The sequence below is a fragment of the Protomyctophum bolini genome (genome assembly GCF_963924005.1).
Source record: "Protomyctophum bolini genome assembly, chromosome: 10".
NCBI lineage: Eukaryota > Metazoa > Chordata > Actinopteri > Myctophiformes > Myctophidae > Protomyctophum > Protomyctophum bolini.
Genome location: NC_137871.1, coordinates 34,612,559 through 34,632,332, shown reverse-complemented (window position 1 = coordinate 34,632,332; position 19,774 = coordinate 34,612,559). Strand labels below are relative to the sequence as shown.

General features: G+C 48.3%; 1 protein-coding gene across 1 annotated transcript in view; it reads right to left on the bottom strand.

Annotated features, from left to right (window-relative positions):
- Positions 1–19,774, bottom strand: part of LOC308322384 (uncharacterized protein) — a 223,503-nt gene that overhangs the window by 50,086 nt on the left and 153,643 nt on the right. The window contains exons 3-4 of the mRNA XM_080773607.1: positions 15,003–15,058; positions 6,626–6,652 (exon numbers count right to left, since the gene is read on the bottom strand). Coding sequence (XP_080629733.1) covers positions 6,626–6,652; positions 15,003–15,058 — 83 coding nt within the window. The remainder of the gene's footprint in view (positions 1–6,625; positions 6,653–15,002; positions 15,059–19,774) is intronic.

Below are 19,774 nucleotides of genomic sequence, written 5' to 3'. Positions count from 1 at the left end.
ATCCCCCCCTCCCCCCTTAAACATGATCATCAGGTATTATGATTATACTATAAAGATTTCTTTCAAATAGGTGTACATAAAGTGTTTTTATGTGGCCACACCCACCAGTTCATTAAGTATACCTGCTTTTCCACCTTAGCACCGCCAACCTGAACTTAAGCCTCGCCCACAGCCGTTGTTGTATGATAATGTGGGAGGGGTTAGCAGGGTTATGAGTCTGACGATGACACTAAAATGGTTATTCCGATTTGGGCCTTCTGACTCAAAGGCTTTCAGCTTTCAGGAAGAAACCAAAAATACACCAAGGGAGACATATTTTAATATAATAACCACACCTGGGGGTCTATTAGAGTAATGTTAACGCCATAGACGCATGCAAAACAGAAAAAGTTAATTAAAAAAAATCACGGCAATCCATATTTAAAGTATACCGAAAGTAAATGTACACATTGTGCAGATTGTCTCATTTGCATGTGTGTGTGTGTGTGTGTGCTCCCATGTGTGCGCCCGTGTGTGTGTGTGACTGTGTGTGTGTGTGACTGTGTGTGTGTGTGTGTGTGTGTGCGTAGCTGGCTGCTCGTCTAACCCTGTCACTTGTTCCTGCCATAAATCATTGCCCAGAGGTTAGTGTTTCAGTGACGGCCCTGGCACTGTCGAACAATCAGCGTCTAAATGACAGACAGATCTACATGGAGGGCTAAACACACGCGCACAACCGCACGCACACACACACAACCGCACACGCATGCACGCACACAAGCACGCACGCACGCACGCACACACGCACGCACGCATGCACGCACGCACGCACAGAGAGGGAAAGAGATATCGCTTGCTATGTTTGGGATAGAGACCATGTCGTTAACTCTGTTTACCGTGTTAGTAATGCTACACGGCTGAATGAATGATCCTGATGAACTTTCGTTCACGCCTGGGGAACACATGTGTTGCACCTGAATAAAGGCTCACATGCAGTGCACGCACGGACGCACGCACACGCACATGCACGCCACTTGCGAACACACTGACAAACGATCGCTTTTGCCATGGTATTGTGTCTAGAGCCAGACAGATGTCAGGTTTTTGGGTCGATCCTGATTTTGGAGAGTCCTAGATGACCGATTACCGATGTGAAAAACTTTATTAGGACATTTTGATTTGATTAATGATTAATCTTTTTTTTTTTTGGCTTTATTTATTTTTATGGAGGGACAGAGTAGACACTAGGCTGGGAGAGAGATGGGGGGAAGACATGCAGTAAAGGGAGTGGAACCCGCGGCACACTGCCAGACCCGATTACCAGCCAAGGTGCCTGGACCACTGAGCCACGGCCCAGGCCGATTTGATTAATTTCTTATTTAAAAGTTTCTATTTGAGAACATTTCACTTTTAAACAAACCGAGGATGAAATTGAGCTCTATTCAAAAACTTTCAAAATAGACAATTTAAGTGCAAAATGCATTGTTGTGAGATTATAGATCAGCTATTTTTTTTTGAAAGCCTTTGTAAAATGTAAAAATAGGAATAATGGGTTGAAATTGGTTAAAAATCATCACAAATTTGCAGATGCCGGTGTTATAAAAAAAATATGTTCACACCCGTGTGAACTGAGTGGTGCAACTCCCCTCTACCCCCCCCCCTCCTCTCTCTCTCTCTCTCATTAGCAGGCAACAGTGCAGCACTAATACTATCTCTCTCTCTGTTTCTGGCAAACAGCGCCCCTACTGGTACTAATAGTCATATACTGGTGCTCATGGCCACATACATAGGCGGACACGGACATTGCTGTTCCTTGGAGTGGTTGCACCACTCAAAAATCAACCTGTGTGAACTGAGTGGTGCAACTCCGTGTGGAGGTCCCCGGGGGGTCCCCAGAATGGCCAGACCCACAGGAACGCGCCCAGGGTGCCAGCCCAGCTCCGGCGAGCCGCCCCGCGTCAGAACCGGTCGAGAAATGACAGAGTTACTGTGTGTGTGGGGGAATTAGCAGACACCTCTCCCTCTCTCTGTAATAAGCAGGCAACAGTGCAACACTATCTTTCTCTCTCTCTGTTTCTAGCACAACAGCACCACTTTTGCCCTTACTGGTACTCTAAACATAGGGAGTCGGAACACGTACATGGACGTAGGGACATTGTCACATTTCTGGCTCTAATATTGCGTTTGCAACATTGCATGCAACTAATAAACAATAAGACTTCCAGGAGAAACAAGGACATGAAGAGAGCAAAAAAGGACAGGAATAAGAAGGGCCAGGTGGTGCAGCTGTGTATCTGCGTTGCTGTCAAAATAGAGACGACATCGTTCTGCCTTTCATGAACTGGACCTGGACTCGTTTGTGCTGCTGATGAGCGCACACACGCACACACGCACACACGCAGCCACGCACGCACAAATGGTAAATGGTGCATTTATCCCATGATTTTGTAACACATTTTTACCTCCTGTGACAATTATCTAATGTGATCCTGGGCTCTACACACCCTCACACTCATGCTTCCTTCATGCATGAGTGTCCAAGTTGCTCCTTTACACCTGACAGGGGGGAGTTTCCCTGGTTGGACGTAGCGCGAAGAAGGAACACGTTATTCCAACCAGTTCCTTTCCCCTGGATTACTGAATGTTTTTTGTGAGAGTGTCTGTAGGGGACACGGGGAGAACATGTGAGGGTACCTACCCTAGGGGACACGGGGAGAACATGTGAGGGTACCTACCCTAGGGGACACGGGGAGAACATGTGAGGGTACCTACCCTAGGGGACACGGGGAGAACATGTGAGGGTACCTACCCTAGGGGACACAGGGAGAACATGTAAGGGTACCTACCCTAGGGGACACGGGGAGATCATGTGAGGGTACCTACCCTAGGGGACACGGGGAGAACATGTGAGGGTACCTACCCTAGGGGACACGGGGAGAACATGTGAGGGTACCTACCCTAGGGGACACGGGGAGAACATGTGAGGGTACCTACCTACCCTAGGGGACACGGGGAGAACATGTGAGGGTACCTACCCTAGGGGACACGGGCAGAACATGCAAACTCCACACAGAAAGGCCCTTTCGCCAACTCAGGTATGGGCACTGATGACGCGGAGGAGGAAACACGCCACCAGCACCCACAGCGTCCTGAATCCAGGACCTTCTATAGCTACCGTGCCCCCAAATGGTGCATTTAAATAGCGCCTTGCTTTACATAGATTGTGCATTACGTTCACCCATTCACACACATTCATATTCATACGCCGATGGCGGCAGAAACCATGCAAGGCACCAACCTGCACATCAGGAGCAATTAGGGGTTCAGTGTCTTGCTCAAGGACACTTCGACACTCTGGGGGAGCCCGGGTTCGAACTGGCGACCTTGCGGTTACCATCCAGCCACTCGATCCCTGAGCTTTTTGTAGTATTATAAATATTATTCCCTGGTATCGGCATTCGGTATATCGGTATCGGCTGACGCAGACATTGAGGTATCGGGATCGGATCGGAAACAAAAAAAGTGTTTGGGGACAATACGTTAATGAGCAGTGAGATTAATCTACCGTTGATTCCCTGTAACTCCATAGACACTGCACGCCTGCACGCGCACACGCGCACACGCACACACATACACACACACATGTACAAGCTTACAGTACACGCTTACTGTAAGTGGTCTGTGGAGGGCTTCCAAATGTAATATTATTTCATTTAAGGGCATTACGGAGCTAATAGGCGTTGCTTCCATACATTATGCTGAGGGCACTGAGACAGATGAAGTAGCTCTGGCTCTGTGTAGGCTTTGATTGGACGGCCTTGTTTCCTTCACCCAATCACTTCACTACGATCTGCTCTGAACACGCCATAACATCTGAAAACCACTAACTCTCTCTGTATAGACACACACAGACCAACAAATAAACAACCACACCAATGTGTAGCGTGCACGCACGCACAAACACACACACACACACACACACAATCAAAAAGACTCGCAGGCAAACAAAAATAAACAAAATCCCACGCACACACACACACGCACACACACGCACACACGCGCACACACGCGCACACACTCACGCACAAGACGGAGTCGCATGGAAACGCACTCTCGGTCCACCTGTGTGTAATTAGCAGCAGGCATTTCCCGTCAGGAGGGAGGGAGGGGTGTGCAGTGCCAGGCAGACTAGGAACAATCCCACTGGGAAATAAAGTGCACGGGGGGGACGCACTTCACTTCCCAACATTCCCAACGGGACCTCACGTCCTCCTAATCACACCACCTAAGTACCATGGCACCCAGCCTGAGGGTCACGAACCACCGCACCAAACCACGCTATAACTACCGTGGGCAACCATGGCAACCAGCCTGAGGGTCACACAAACATGGATGGATGGAACAGAGTGCCAGAGTCGAGACCCCCAAAACGTGGGTCATACCAGTGAAGACGTCTCTGTGTGCAGGACTGATGTGAGGTTGAACCTGTTAACTGACACTGTGGTGACAACACTCCTTAATATGAACCTGACACTGTGGTGACAACACTCCTTAATCTGAACCTGACACTGTGGTGACAACACTCCTTAATCTGAACCTGACACTGTGGTGACAACACTCCTTAATCTGAACCTGACACTATGGTGACAACACTCCTTAATCTGAACCTGACACTGTGGTGACAACACTCCTTAATCTGAACCTGACACTGTGGTGACAACACTCCTTAATCTGAACCTGACACTGTGGTGACAACACTCCTTAATCTGAACCTGACACTATGGTGACAACACTCCTTAATCTGAACCTGACACTGTGGTGACAACACTCCTTAATCTGAACCTGACACTGTGGTGACAACACTCCTTAATCTGAACCTGACACTGTGGTGACAACACTCCTTAATCTGAACCTGACACTGTGGTGACAACACTCCTTAATCTGAACTCCTTAATGACTTGTGTTATGAAAACAGAGTCTACATCTAGAGAAGATGACTTGTGTTGTGAAAACAGAGTCTACATCTAGAAGATGACTTGTGTTATGAAAACAGAGTCTACATCTAGAGAAGATGACTTGTGTTATGAAAACAGAGTCTACATCTAGAAGATGACATGTGTTATGAAAACAGAGTCTACATCTAGAGAAGATGACTTGTTTTATGAAAACAGAGTCTACATCTAGAAGATGACTTGTGTTATGAAAACAGAGTCTACATCTAGAGAAGATGACTTGTGTTATGAAAACAGAGTCTACATCTAGAAGATGACTTGTGTTATGAAAACAGAGTCTACATCTAGAAGATGACTTGTGTTATGAAAACAGAGTCTACATCTAGAAGATGACTTGCGTTATGAAAACAGAGTCCACAACTAGAAGATGACTTGTGTTATGAAAACAAAGTCTACATCTAGAAGATGACTTGTGTTATGAAAACAGAGTCTACATCTAGAGAAGATGACTTGTGTTATGAAAACAGAGTCCACATCTAGAAGATGACTTGTGTTATGAAAACAGAGTCTACATCTAGAAGATGACTTGTGTTATGAAAACAGAGTCTACATCTAGAAGATGACTTGTGTTATGAAAAGAAAACAGAGTCTACATTTAGAAGATGACTTAAATTAAATCACTATATAGCACAGACTGAGGCATGCATGCCGATGGTGGGGTGTGATTGCGGCCCTATGCTCCACCTAGGAGCCTACAGGAATAAGTCAAGTAAGTCAAGAGGCATGCATGCAGGACAACTATAATTATGGCTTTTCATCTGCTGTTGGTTTCCAAAGACACCACTAGAGGCCACCAGAACCATGGCCACAAAACCACAGAAAGAAAACGGCTTGGTACGCATTTATTTTATTTCAATGTTACGCCTCGACGGCGACAATCAACCGAGATCAACTCCAATACATTTTTGTATTAAAGCACTTCGACCGCACAAAAAAAATCAGTCAGAAAAAGGACTGACAGAGCAGCAAATACTGAGGAATAATAATGTGACCAAACAACCCAAACTACCAGGCCGAGTCCCAAAGAACCACAACCACACACACACACACACACACACACACACACACACACACATACAGCGCACGGCTGATGTGGTGCCCGTCTGGACAGCCCCCATGCACACTACAGCTGCTGTGATGTCATCACCATGAGTCACACAACGGGAATTGACCATTTGACGAGACGTCATGTTCCCAATTAGTCTCAGCTAATCCCGCTGGGCTGTGTGTGTGTGTGTGTGTGTTTATTTGTTGGCTTGGTTGTTTTGGTTATGCATGTGTGCGCGCATGCATGCGTGTGTCTGTCTGTGTTTGTTTGCTTGTTTGTTGGTTTGTTTGTGCGTGCCTTTGGCGTGTGTGTTTGTGTTTGAGTCACTGAGTTAAACGTAGTCATGGGGCAGGAGGGTATAACACCGCTAATCACTGGAGAGAAAACATCCATAGCAGGACGGCAGGGTGAAGGGACAGGACAGGAGGAAGCCGACAGGCATCGACGTTGATGCCACGCTATAAAGGGGAATAAGGAAAACAGACAAAGGCCTGAGATAAAGCTTCTGAAGAAGGAAAGAGGAAGAGTTTACAGGAGAAAACAGGGGTTCTGATTGGGTGAATCGGAGGAGAGCGACGGTATTTACCGGGTATCCGTCTCGTCCAGCCTTGCCCTGGTGAAGGTTAGAGAGCATTAAGGCACAACGTCAGACTGGTTAGCGCTCCGTCCGCGGACAGAACACACACGTGCACAATGTGTGTGTGTGTGTGTGCGTGCAGTGTGCACGCCCACACACATCTGACCTTCTTCTGTGTTCCCTTGTTGAGCTTTGTTCTATGTGATCAAGCAAGAGCTAATGTTTCCTGCAGCAGCGTAAATGGTAAATGGTAAACGGTGCATTTATATAGCGCCTTTATCCAAAGGCGCTTTACATAGATTGTGCATTACATTCACCCATTCACACACACATTCATACACCGATTGTGGCGGAAGCCATGCAAGGTACCAACCAGCACATTGGGAGCAATCAGTCAGTCCCAATACACCTCTCTCATTCTCTTACCTGTTGCGCGAGAACAGGCTGAAGGAAATGTCATGGCAGTGCTTGTATGATGTGTAACAGTTTTATGAGCTAATGTCCATATTATACTACACCTGGGTGTGATGAGACTGTACTTACTGGAGAACCTGGAACACAAAACAGAAAGAGACACACAATCAAACATTGTGAAAAAAAAATGTATCCCACATTTTCACCCCTGTGTCAATTATGGTAAATGGTGCATTTATATAGCGCCTTTATCCAAGGCGCTTCACATAGATTGTGCATTACATTCACCCATTCTGCTCGCACATTCATACACAGATGGTGGCGGAAACCATGCGGGGCACCAGCCAGCACATCAGGAGCAATTAGGGGTTCAGTGTCTTGCTCAAGGACACTTCGACACTAACTCTGGGGGAGCCCGGGTTTGAACTGGCAACCTTGCGGTTACCATCCAGCCACTCTACCCCTGAGCCACTGCTAATGTGATCCTGGGCTCTACACACCCTCCGCCAACCTGGGGAGAGCAACGGACTTGAACTCATGCTTCCTTCATGCATGAGTGTCCAAGTTGCTCCTTTACACCTGACAGGGGGGAGTTTCCCTGGTTGGACGTAGCGCGTGGAAGGAACACGTTATTCCAACCAGTTCCTTTCCCCTCCATCAGGTGCCCTTGGCTGGCCAGAGGGAGGCAGTTTAGAGACAAGGATTACTGCATGTTTTTTGTGAGGGTACCTACCTACCCTATAGGGACACGAGGAGAACATGCAAACTCCACACACAGTACCATTTGTATGTTGGTATGGTTTGTACAGCCTAGTAGAAGAAAACGTACAGTGGTGTTCTCTGAAATGTTACAGTGTTATTGTTGCCACACTTGAAAAGGATGTTACATGTGAGAGTTATTATGTTCAGTGGTGGGAAAGTACCAATAGGGCAAAATGTGGAACGACTCCGTTACGAGTGAAAGTCTGGAAAGTATTGGCATCAAAATTTACTTAAAGTATTATGCAGAATGTCCCATTTAACACGTTTTCAAATGAAACAATCTTTTGAAAATAGCAGATCTACAAGCTCTCAGTGAGCTTTTTTCAAATGGGGTGGCGAAATGCATAGGACTGAAGTCGTTAAATGTATGTTTTGTAATAATAGTCAAAATGTACAAAGTAACCTAGTAAGTTTTCACATACATTTACACATCGATGGCGGGGGAAACCATGCAAGGCAGCAACTTGCACATGGGGAGCAATTAGGGGTTCGGCGTCTTGCTCAAGGACACTTGGACACTAACTCTGGGGGAACCCGCAGGGTTCGAACTGGGAACCTTGCGGTTGCCACATCCGGCCACTCTATCCCCCTGAGCCACTGTTAAGTGACTGTACTTAGTTGCTTTCCACACTGCGTGTACTGTACATGTCATGTGGTCTGTTCCATGATGGCAGTAATTAACCATATAAATACAGTACAGAGTGAAGCTCATTAGGGTCATTGCCAATGGATGCTGCGGTGGAACCCTTATGACAAACAGATACACTTACGTTCCGACAGACTCCTGCATGGGGGAATGGATCATGTTTCGCATTAAAGACGTTGAGCTTGCGCAGAGATTCTGTTCTTCGTGAAAGATATTGGACCGTATAGTTAGAGGACAAACAGGGCTTATGAGAAAATGAAAGGGATGCTCTGACTGCACGGCCCGACTATGAGGGTCCCTGTAAAACATTAGGGGAAGGAACCTCTCGGGGCAAAACTCTCAGATCTGATCGGAAATTCAAAACACTCACGATGCTGATCTCTTGAATTCTGCTCTTTCATACATCTCTGTCTAACCAAGCACCATAATATTGATCAAAGGTAAATCAGCTCTTTGGTCTCGGTCTCTAAAAACAAAAACTTTCTTACATTACTCTATCATGTTGGATCTAAATGCGTAACATGGAATGTTACAAAAATGAAAAGCCCCCTCCCGCCCACCCGCCCGCCCCCGGCACTAATAATCAGCCATCCTGAACCCTTATGAATTTAATCTAATATCATTTTTACATTAAGCTCCTTTATGTTTGCGGTCGGCTTGTGTTGATCCAGGTTTTAAACCAATCATCACGAAGCCCCGTGGCACGCGCGCTCCCGTTGGTCGTACACACAAACAACGAGCCAATACCGTCGTACGGCAACGACAGCACGGTAATAATCAGCATGGAGGAAAACAGAGTCATCTAAACAGTTTCAGCGAGATTGGAAGCAGATTCCTTCTTGGGGATATTTGTGGTGTGCTGTTAATGTGTATAAACACACATGCACGCACCCACACGTCCACGCACCAAGCCCAGTTTGGCGTGAGCAGAACCATCTATGAACCTTTTCTGAGTTAACCCGTTTGACAGACAAGCGAAACAGGAGAGGAGAGGAGAGGAGAGGAGAGGAGAGGAGAGGAGAGGAGAGGAGAGGAGAGGAGAGGAGAGGAGAGGAGAGGAGAGACGGAGGTGTCGGGGGTTTATGAGGCATGAGAGACGAGTCAATCAGGTTTAGTGGCGTCTAGACGCTGGAGAAGAATGAATGAAGAGACACCGGGCCAGACGGCTAGGTAAACACGTGTGTGCGTGCGTGCGTGTGTGTGTGTGTGTGTGTGTGTGTGTGTTTGCGAGTGTGTGTGGGTGTGTGTTTGTGGAAAAGAACAAAAAAGACCATGGGGGGTACTAAAAAAGATGCATGCAGAGAGAGAGAGAGAGAGAGAGAGAGAGAGAGAGAGAGAGAGAGAGAGAGAGAGAGAGAGAGAGAGAGAGAGAGAGAGAGAGAGAGAGAGAGAGAGAGTGTGTGTATGGGTGAGAGGGGGAAAAAAAGATAGAGGGCATGAATAAATGGGTTGATTACTGTAGATTGAGAAAAAGAAGAGAAGAGAAGAGAAGAGAAGAGAAGAGAAGAGAAGAGAAGAGAAGAGAAGAGAAGAGAAGAGAAGAGAAGAGGATCTGATCACTCCCCAACAACTGTCCTGGTAACTAATTCCTGTCCTCAGTTCTCTCGTCTCGACGAGCGGTACATTCAAGTCTCTGCTGTTTGTTGTCAAGTTGTCCTGGAGTCGCTGGGCCAAACAGAGCATGATGGCGCAACAACTAACAGCCACTCCATGCCACCCCGCCACCGCAGTGTAAGCAAGGCCGCATCGTTAGGAGATGAAACTAAACAACAAGAGAGGAACAGAACTAAACAGAACCACATCGCCACAGAGCCCAGACCCGACGACACACAGCAACGAGCATCAAGCCAGCCTCGGCACAGAGCAGAGAGACACACGCGGGCGGCGGGCGGTTTTCTTTTGATCCCACGGCCCTCTCTGCGAACACCAGGCGGCTGGAAAGACTTACAGGCCCTGATGCAAAACATTGTCATTTATCCGTCGTGATGTTCTCCTGACGGCTACAGAGAGAGAGAGAGAGAGAGGATGGGCTTTCAGCTCCAATCTATGCTGATCAAGCGGATAAACGTTGTGAAAGATACAGTCCGTATAGGGGATGGGGAGACATACACCGCATAACGCGATTTGGATATACAATAATATGGAGGAGAGAGTTCATCAGAAGAACCAATGACGGAGGAGGTCGGAGGGGCCTAGGATGGTTCCACACACACCCTGCATCACAGTAATATCTATCTATGTCTCTGTCTGTAATCCACGTAACTCCAGAACCGTTCGCCCCACCGACAGATTCGACACACGCGCTCCACCCCACCACAGGGGCCGGTGTCGAGTCGGTCGGACCCACGGTTGTCCAGAACCGCCCCCAAAAAGGCCTCTGCCCGGGCTCTGGACAGGGCCCCTGGCCGGGCTCTGGACAGGGCCCCTGGACAGGGCTGTGGCCAGGGCCCCTGCCTGGGCTCTGGACAGGGCCCCTGGCCGGGCTCTGGACAGGGCCCCTGGACAGGGCTCTGGACAGGGCCCCTGGACAGGGCTCTGGACAGGGCCCCTGGCCGGGCTCTGGACAGGGCCCCTTGACAGGGCTCTGGACAGGGCCCCTGGCCGGGCTCTGGACAGGGCCCCTGGACAGGGCCCCTGCCTGGGCTCTGGACAGGGCTCTGGACAGGGCCCCTGCCTGGGCTCTGGACAGGGCCCCTGGACAGGGCTCTGGACAGGGCCCCTGGCCGGGCTCTGGACAGGGCCTCTGCCTGGGCTCTGGACAGGGCCCCTGGCCGGGCTCTGGACAGGGCCCCTGGCCGGGCTCTGGACAGGGCCCCTTGACAGGGCTCTGGACAGGGCCCCTGGCCGGGCTCTGGACAGGGCCCCTGGACAGGGCTCTGGACAGGGCTCCTGGCCGGGCTCTGGACAGGGCCCCTGCCTGGGCTCTGGACAGGGCCTCTGCCTGGGCTCTGGACAGGGCCCCTGGACAGGGCTCTGGACAGGGCCCCTGGACAGGGCTCTGGACAGGGCCCCTGCCTGGGCTCTGGACAGGGCCTCTGCCTGGGCTCTGGACAGGGCCCCTGGACAGGGCTCTGGACAGGGCCCCTGGACAGGGCTCTGGACAGGGCCCCTGGACAGGGCTGTGGCCAGGGCCCCTGGACAGGGCTCTGGACAGGGCCCCTGGACAGGGCTGTGGCCAGGGCCCCTGGACAGGGCCCTGGCCACAGAGGCTGTAGAGGCTCCAACGGGCACCGCTCTGGTACACAGTAAATTCAGCTTTAGTTTCAATCCAGTGAAAATCACTTTGAAGTGATTTCGCTGGGAGGAAAATCTCTCCCAAAGAAAACATGCTCTGGGAGGATCGAGTTCTGTGCTCTCTCTCTCTCTGCAATCACTGCCGTATGCCCCGATTTATACTCGCTCATAAGTTGTGCATTACGTCGGCCAACCGGTAACAGCCGATCGACAAGCTCGCGTCCAACTGCTGTTTTTGGCTCGCGACAATGGAGGGATGGCCCGCATCTAAATTTACATCAGGCTTTAGATAGCCTGGGTGCTTCGTTGTGTCTGCGACTGTATGGAGGCCAATAATGAATGGATGGGAATCTCTCTCTCTCTCTCTCTTGTAAAGGAAGTTCTGGTACAGCCCGGCACAGCGAAGACTTTCTGCTTCTCATAAAGCTTAACGGTGATGCTGTGTTTAGTCAACAGAGGCGGAGGAGATCTCCTCATCTCTTTAAACGCTCCAGACCAGAGCCATGAATCACAGCCAGCTATGCTTACACACATCCTCTCTGATAGTATCATCCATTACTCTCAGAACACGGGAGACTAAACACTTACTGTATAAATAAAAAAACAGGTGAGTCAGACAGGATCCCTGAATCCCCTTTAAGTCAGAATAAACTTGGGACTGCTTTTTATCTCTCACCTCTCTTGAAACATTGCAGGCAACCTTGAGCATTTTACATTAACGTTGTTACTTATTTTACATTAGCTGCCTATACTTTACTCAAGTTTACTGTATATATACTATATACAGTATATGGTTTTCAACCAGTGGTCGGGGGGGACCTCCAGTGGTCCTTGAGGGGGTTCCAGGTGGTCCCCAGCTAAGAGTTGGTAACTAAATGGACCCTTATTAGATCTTTAACTCTTAACGCCCATTTGGTTTCATTTTACACTCTCCAAGAGAGTTAAATTATTGTTAAACATTATTCATTTACAAGAAGTCTACACAATAATTGTGTTCTCTAATTATTAGAGCATGTAGAAGAGTTGTTATTCTCATCAACGTTTGCCTTTGTTATCTCTCCAAATGGTACCAACATCAATACAGCATGGAAATTGTGGACAAAATCTTATCCAACGATAACAAAATATCATTACGTTTTGGGTCTGAGAGGCAAAATGTCATCAAATGGTCATCAAAGTGGGACTAATATCACACTGTCGTTGCAGGCAATCTTTTTTGCCAATGGTTGAAACCCACTGTACGTCTCTGCCCAGGGTCGCCCCGGTGACTAGACTTGGGACTCCTTTTGTCCCTCGCCTCTCTTCTCTCTAATCTCTTCAAGCTCTGTGAGCTTGTACTGTAGATATGCTATTTTCACCCAAATGTTCGCCCTTTTCCATTTTGACGTTCCCAGAACAGAGACGCTGCATGGGGTTCATCTCGGGGCATTGCTTAGTTTTCCGTTCCGAGTGTTTTGTGGTCCTGATGAGAAAAACAAACCGAATAAATAAAATGAAAGAAATGCAACCCAATAACAGCGGATAGCGATGTTGCTCATTAGTTCTGTATTACTGCAGCTCAGTGGGGGCGGCTAACACATGGGCGAGGTTAGCAGTAGCACTGAACCACATGGCCAGCCAGCCAGGGGATGGCGCGCTATACGATGGGACACACATGGAGGGACAGAGAGGAGGGTCTGCCTTCACCATCATCCCACCATGTGGCTCACTGAGTCACGGTGACTCCACCAGATCCTACCAGGACCTCCACCACATCCTGACCGGGCGTGGAGGGATGGGGGGAGAGAGAGAGAGAGGAGAGAGAGAGGTGAACCAAACGGTATGATACCTAGAGCATGGTTGCCTGTTGCAAGGAGGCGCTGTGATTGGCTAGTAGCCACTTTGAGTGGCAGTCGGGGGAAAACGCTCTCGCCAGAACATTAACTATTCTCCGTCTATCGGGTCGCAACTCGAACGGGGCTGAGTCGGCGAACTAAGCGAACTTCTCAGCGTTCCACACGGCATGTGGTATAGAATGTCGCAGCAGGGGTTTTCAAAGTGGGTGCCATATGTGGCACCCTATAAGGGTGCTGTGACGCAAGTCCAAGGGGTGCCTCGGAATAGTGAGAATACTTCATAAATAGGACCTGAGTTGCACTGTATACTCGGTGTGTCCTTTTTCGATCTAAAATCTCTTGGCCAAAATATCAAGCCCCACAGCTTGTAGATCTGCTATTTTTGGCTAATGTTCCGCCCCAGAATAGGGATGCTGGGTTGAAGTGGTTAAGATCAGATATAAAGTCATTTTCAATCGGTCCGAGGGGGAAAGATTTGAACACATGAACCCTGCATTCTGGACGGGAACACCTTTTGGTGTTTTAAGCATTATGTTATACTTTATAGCTATTGAAAAATAGCAGATCTACAAGCTCATAGTGCAGCACTGAGTGCAGCGCTATGAGCTTGTAGAGCTGCCTATTTTTTACAAAATCGTGAAAATGTGGCGCAAATCTTTGAATATATATTCTTTCCCAGTGAACGTTTTTAACTCATAACCTTTGCCTCTGGGACGTCACTGGAACAACATATTTTCAGATGGGGGTCTGCGGTCAATTAACATAACATTTTTGTGGTCCTTGACATGAAATAGCTTGAGAACCACTGATACAGAAACATAGGTTTTTTATTTCAGAAAACGGTCATGAAGACATTAAAGAATAGTTCCCCGAGCCAAAACAATTCGAAAAACTCTGACCTGTAGACTGAAAGGTTCTGGCAAGAGTTCTTACAGGGTTATATGTCTCCTTGTCAGGCAGTCTGGATCTAAACCTTCCTTTGAAAACAGTGGCAGAATGCTGTTATGGAATAATAAGCCACGCTACGGCATAGTGATGCACTTTTAATTTGTGTATTCATGGTTCTGTGTTTATTTGTTGCAGGGACTTTAGAGGGAGGGCAGAATCCTTGCTGGATTTTAGGTTATTTTGAGGTTTTCAGCGTTTTTTGGTCTGTCGTGAGTTTCATGTGACGGTCGGCTGCGTGAGCCTTATATTTATTCTTCAGGACCACACTGGAAATATAAAGTGTTCCATGACACTTTGTTTGTACAGTAGTTGGAATTGTATTGTGTTGAAGTTAACTTGCATTTCTCTTACCAAATTACAATCAATCAATCAATCAATCAATCATTCAGAGAATGAGAGAGAGAGAGAGATAGAGAGAGATAGAGAGAGCATATGAAAGAACAGAGAGACTCAGACAGAAAAATGGAGGGAAAGTGCAGAGGACAGAGTAACAGCGAGAGAACAAACAGTACAGTAAGCAGTACAGTAAGCAGACGTAATGGGGGACGTGTCTCTTACCAGGATCTCCTCGTCTTCCCATCCTCCCTCGCTTTCCTGGAGGTCCTGGAACAACAAACAGAGACGCTACGTTAGACCCACCGGGCAGCACCACACATACAGTACGTCTCCCTCCTGTGAGGGAACCAAACGACCAGAGAATGGACCAACATCACAAAACATGTCGGCTGGCACAGCAGGCCCAGCAGAGAGAGAGAGAGAAAGAAAGAGCGTGTGTGTGTGTGTGTGTGTGTGTGTGCGTGCGTGTGTGTGTGTTGGCACCGAGCGTGTACAGTATGTGTGTGTTTTTGGGGGGGGTTCCAGATGTTCATGCAGCGCCTCACGGATGGCACACTGTCAGGACATCTGGCCCTCGACAGGTGTGGCGAGTGAACACACATTCTGACGGGAAGGAATGGATTACAAAGTGCCATGTGGGAGATTAATTGAAGGAGCAAACACAAGATGACAAACGATGCGGCGTGTACGGGATTATCCTGCTATGTTTGTTGAACAAGCTGCCACACTTTATAGGGTCATTTCAAAGGCTGGACTGCACTCTCTGGGTCTCTCTCCCAAAACGCCCTGCCTTTCTGCCATGCAGGGATATTTCCTCCAGAGTCCAGACAGACCGTCTGTCTCTCACTGCCTGGTCTGGTCTGGTCTGGCCTGGCACACCTTCCTCCCTTTTTCACTGATAGACCATATCCGGTTTATCGATCGCCTAGCAACCAAAAGCCACCCAGACGGTATTGATAGGGTACAGTAATGTGACAGGAAAGGGGGAGAGAGAGAGATGGGGGAAAACACGCGGCAAAGGCCGACAGGATCGGCACGCACGCCAGGAAGGTGCCTGGACCGCTCAGCCGCGGCCCAGGCCCATAAAATCTATCTAAATTACATAAATTGAGCCTTTTGAATACGCCTGTATATAATGATCTGGATATAATGATCCATGGGTCAGCGGTTCGAATCCCGGCTCCTCCTGTCTACGAAGTGTCCTTGGGCAAGACACTGAACCCCAAATTGCTCCCGATGTGCTGGTTGGTAACTTGCATGGCTTCCGCCGCCATCGGTGTATATGAATGGGTGAATGTAATGCACAATCTATGTAAAGCGCCTTGGATAAAGGCACTATATAAATGCACCATTTACCTGTAAGGTCGTTGAGGCTAGTGCAAGTGCAAGATGGAGTCTGAAGAGGTGGGTTCCCAGACCACGGTGGAGGATTGGGAGTGAGTATGGCGGGTGCACGGCTCCGTGCTGCTGATGGAGAGGTTAGGTCTGGTAGCGCTGTGACGCTATACAAGCTAGCAGGGGTCCATGTGGAGAGGTTAGGTCTGGTGGCGCTGTGGCGCTATACAAGCTAGCAGGGGGTCCATGTGGAGAGGTTAGGTCTGGTAGCGCTGTGACGCTATACAAGCTAGCAGGGGGTCCATGTGGAGAGGTTAGGTCTGGTAGCGCTGTGACGCTATACAAGCTAGCAGGGGTCCATGTGGAGAGGTTAGGTCTGGTAGCGCTGTGATGCTATACAAGCTAGCAGGGGTCCATGTGGAGAGGTTAGGTCTGGTAGCGCTGTGATGCTATACAAGCTAGCAGGGGTCCATGTGGAGTCAGAGACACGGCCGCAGCTCAAAGGGTCAACTTTCATTCAACAGACGCCACGCAGACTATACTGTAGCAGCGACAATGAATCATTGCTTCCAGTTCCAGCCCAGCGATTTACGAGGCTGTCCGTGGCGATTTTACGCTACAATATAACAGAATATCACAGATGGGACGACGGTTTATGACCCTTTTTTAAGTGACAACTTATAACACTGTATAGTTCCTGCGGGCGTGAACGTTGAACCGCGCTGCTACCTGCTTCCCCCCCGCACGGCACGTCCCCCCGAAAACACTTCACCTTCATCTGCTGTCTCTCCCTCCCTCTCGCTCCCATGTTCCCATGCTCCCTCCAGTCCCTTCCTTCCTTCCTCATGCTCTCATGGCCTCGCACAGAAATAGGAACCATACTGTACGGTGCTCTATGACACTAACTGCTTGTGGCTGCGGACATGCTTTCTCTATCACCATTATTGGAGTTATTGTAGCGGCCTAATCACTTCCTGACTCTGCCAGTTCTTTCAAGAGACGACGGCGAACTCTCTCTCCTCTATCTCCCTTTTCTCCCTTGTCTCTCCATCTGACGCTTTGGTCCTTAATCTGTCCCCCCGAATGAAAGATACAGTCAATAAAAAGAATGTAAAGAAAATTAAACTCAAATAATTGGCGCATTGTTAAACATCCCTATATGCACGTCTAAATGCCAGACGTAGGCATTAACATATGTGGAGTGGACACGCACGCATGTTTCTGTCTCTACTGGAAATGATTCAGGACGGAGAAGAACGTATTTTCTTCGAAGTTCTACACCAGTAACAATTGAAACCTTTATGTCATGGATTACCACAGACCGATTATGCATATTAATTGTTAAACAATTAATACAGAGAATACTTTTAAAAGAGAACAGTAAAGAAGAGGAGTGTGAGCTCAAAGATCTGCCTGCGCCTTTCAGCAAGCGAGGCCCTCATACTGTACAACCTACTGTATTGAGACTGGACGCACATTAGCACTGTTTCATCTATCTATAGAGCGTCGCAGTCCCGCCCCCTTTCATGACCACGCCAGGCCCAGTCCCGCCCCCTTTCATGACGACGCCAGGCCCAGGAAATAATTCCCAATGCATTTTTCCCATAGACATTTCAAAAAGTATTTATTTAAAGACCTTTTAAGCGTTGTACAAAGCCAACTCGAGTCGTGACAAATCATGACAACAAAATTGGACCAAACAAATAATTACAAAGGAGAAAAACAACAAAAACAAAGTGTTGTAACCTGCGGTTTTCTTCTTCTTTCTAATTATTTGTTCGGCCCGAACAATTGTGTTTGTCGTCATGATTTGTCACGACAAGAGTTGGCTTTGTACGAGGCTTTAAAAGGTCTTTAAATAAATACTTTTTGAAATGTCTATGATGAAAATGAACGGGGAATCATTTCCTGGGCCCTGGTAGGGGGCGGGACTGCGACGCTCTATACATGTGCCACATCTCTGTATGTCTGTAATCCCACGTAACTCCAAAACCGTTCGCCACACCGACTTCAAATTGGAAACACGTGTTCCACACCCCCACAGGGAGTGCAGTGCCCGGTGTCCAGTCGTTCCACACCCCCACAGGGAGTGCAGTGCCCGGTGTCCAGTCGTTCCACACCCCCACAGGGAGTGCAGTGCCCAGTGTCCAGTCCGTCGGATCGCCGGTTGTCCAGCTGTGTTGTTTTTGGCAGCAGATTTAGTATCATATAGTCTCTTGAATAGTTTTCATGTAGTCACATTTTAGTCACCTGGAATGTTTTAGTGCGAGTCTAGTTTTAGTCGACTAAATCTACAGTTGATTTAGTCGACTAAAATGTATTTTGGCATTTTAACATTTTAGTCTAGTTTTTATTTGTTGGCAACATTTTCAGTATATTTAGTCTTAGTCATCATAGCTTAGTTTTCATGTAGTTTTTGTCAGTGAAAAAGGTAGTAGTAGTTTTGGTTTTATAGAACCAGCAGAGGCCCTAAAGACTGCCCAGGCTCTGTACTGATCACACCTGATCACCCGTACATCTCCATATATGGAGCTGGCCTGTTCTAACATCACAATGATGGTTCCGACACCTGCATAGACTCCAAATGTGGGCATGCCTAACAAAGAACTCCATATATGGACATAAAGGGGACACGGACATAATAACATGGGTGGGGCATGCATTTTAACTTGCATTGTGCCCAAGGGGCACCGCGCCCAAGGGGCACCGCTCTAGTGTAACCAATTCCCAACAGATCCCCAAGCCTGTTGTTTTGGGGAGCGCTGGTTTCAGTCCAGTCAACCTCCTCTTGTGTGTTGCTGCTGGCTGGTGAGACGCTCCTATAGTGAGACGTCACCCCACAACGGCATTGTGCCGAGAACAGCCTGACCTTTTAAGCTCACTACCTTGTCGTGCATGCGACCGTTGACGTGAGCTTGGAGGTCTGCTGTGTTCCAGGCCTTTCTCTGCATACATCAGGCTTGACGGGCTGCAGCTGCGCTAGCGAGAAGGTCGGATGAGGCTCTGATGCCGTGATCATAGAGCGTCCCTGTTGCTATTGTTGTTTACACTCAACAGAAACCAAGGTTTATATAATATAATATATATTTCAAGAGTGAGAGATCACAGTGAACATCCTAAGCATTCTTCCTCCATACTGGGAGAAAGAAAAAAGCAGCAATTGGGATGCATTTTTATACACGACGAGTGCAGTGTCCACTTTTTCCATTGCGTCTTATGAGCGGTGTGGGGTTCATGTGGTGCCAGGCCTGCATACTGTTTCTCATCAGTGTGACGTTGGTCTGACCAGAGGGGTCCAGAGGAAGAGATGAATCCTGGGAGCTGAAAGGGGAGTGGCTGCATGCCCAGCCTGGAGGTTAAGGACTTGCACGATGGAAAGAGGAAGTCTGTGAATGCTCATTATCCATATCCATCATTTTAACACACCCCTCACCAACCTTAATCCGGTCATCTTAACGCACCCCTCACCAACCTTAATCCGGTCGTCTTAACGCACCCCTCACCAACCTTAATCCGGTGAGTTTTAACGCACCCCTCACCAACCTTAATCCGGTCGTTTTAACACACCCCTCACCAACCTTAATCCGGTCGTTTTAACGCACCCCTCACCAACCTTAATCCGGTCGGACCAATGCTGTCTAACCAATG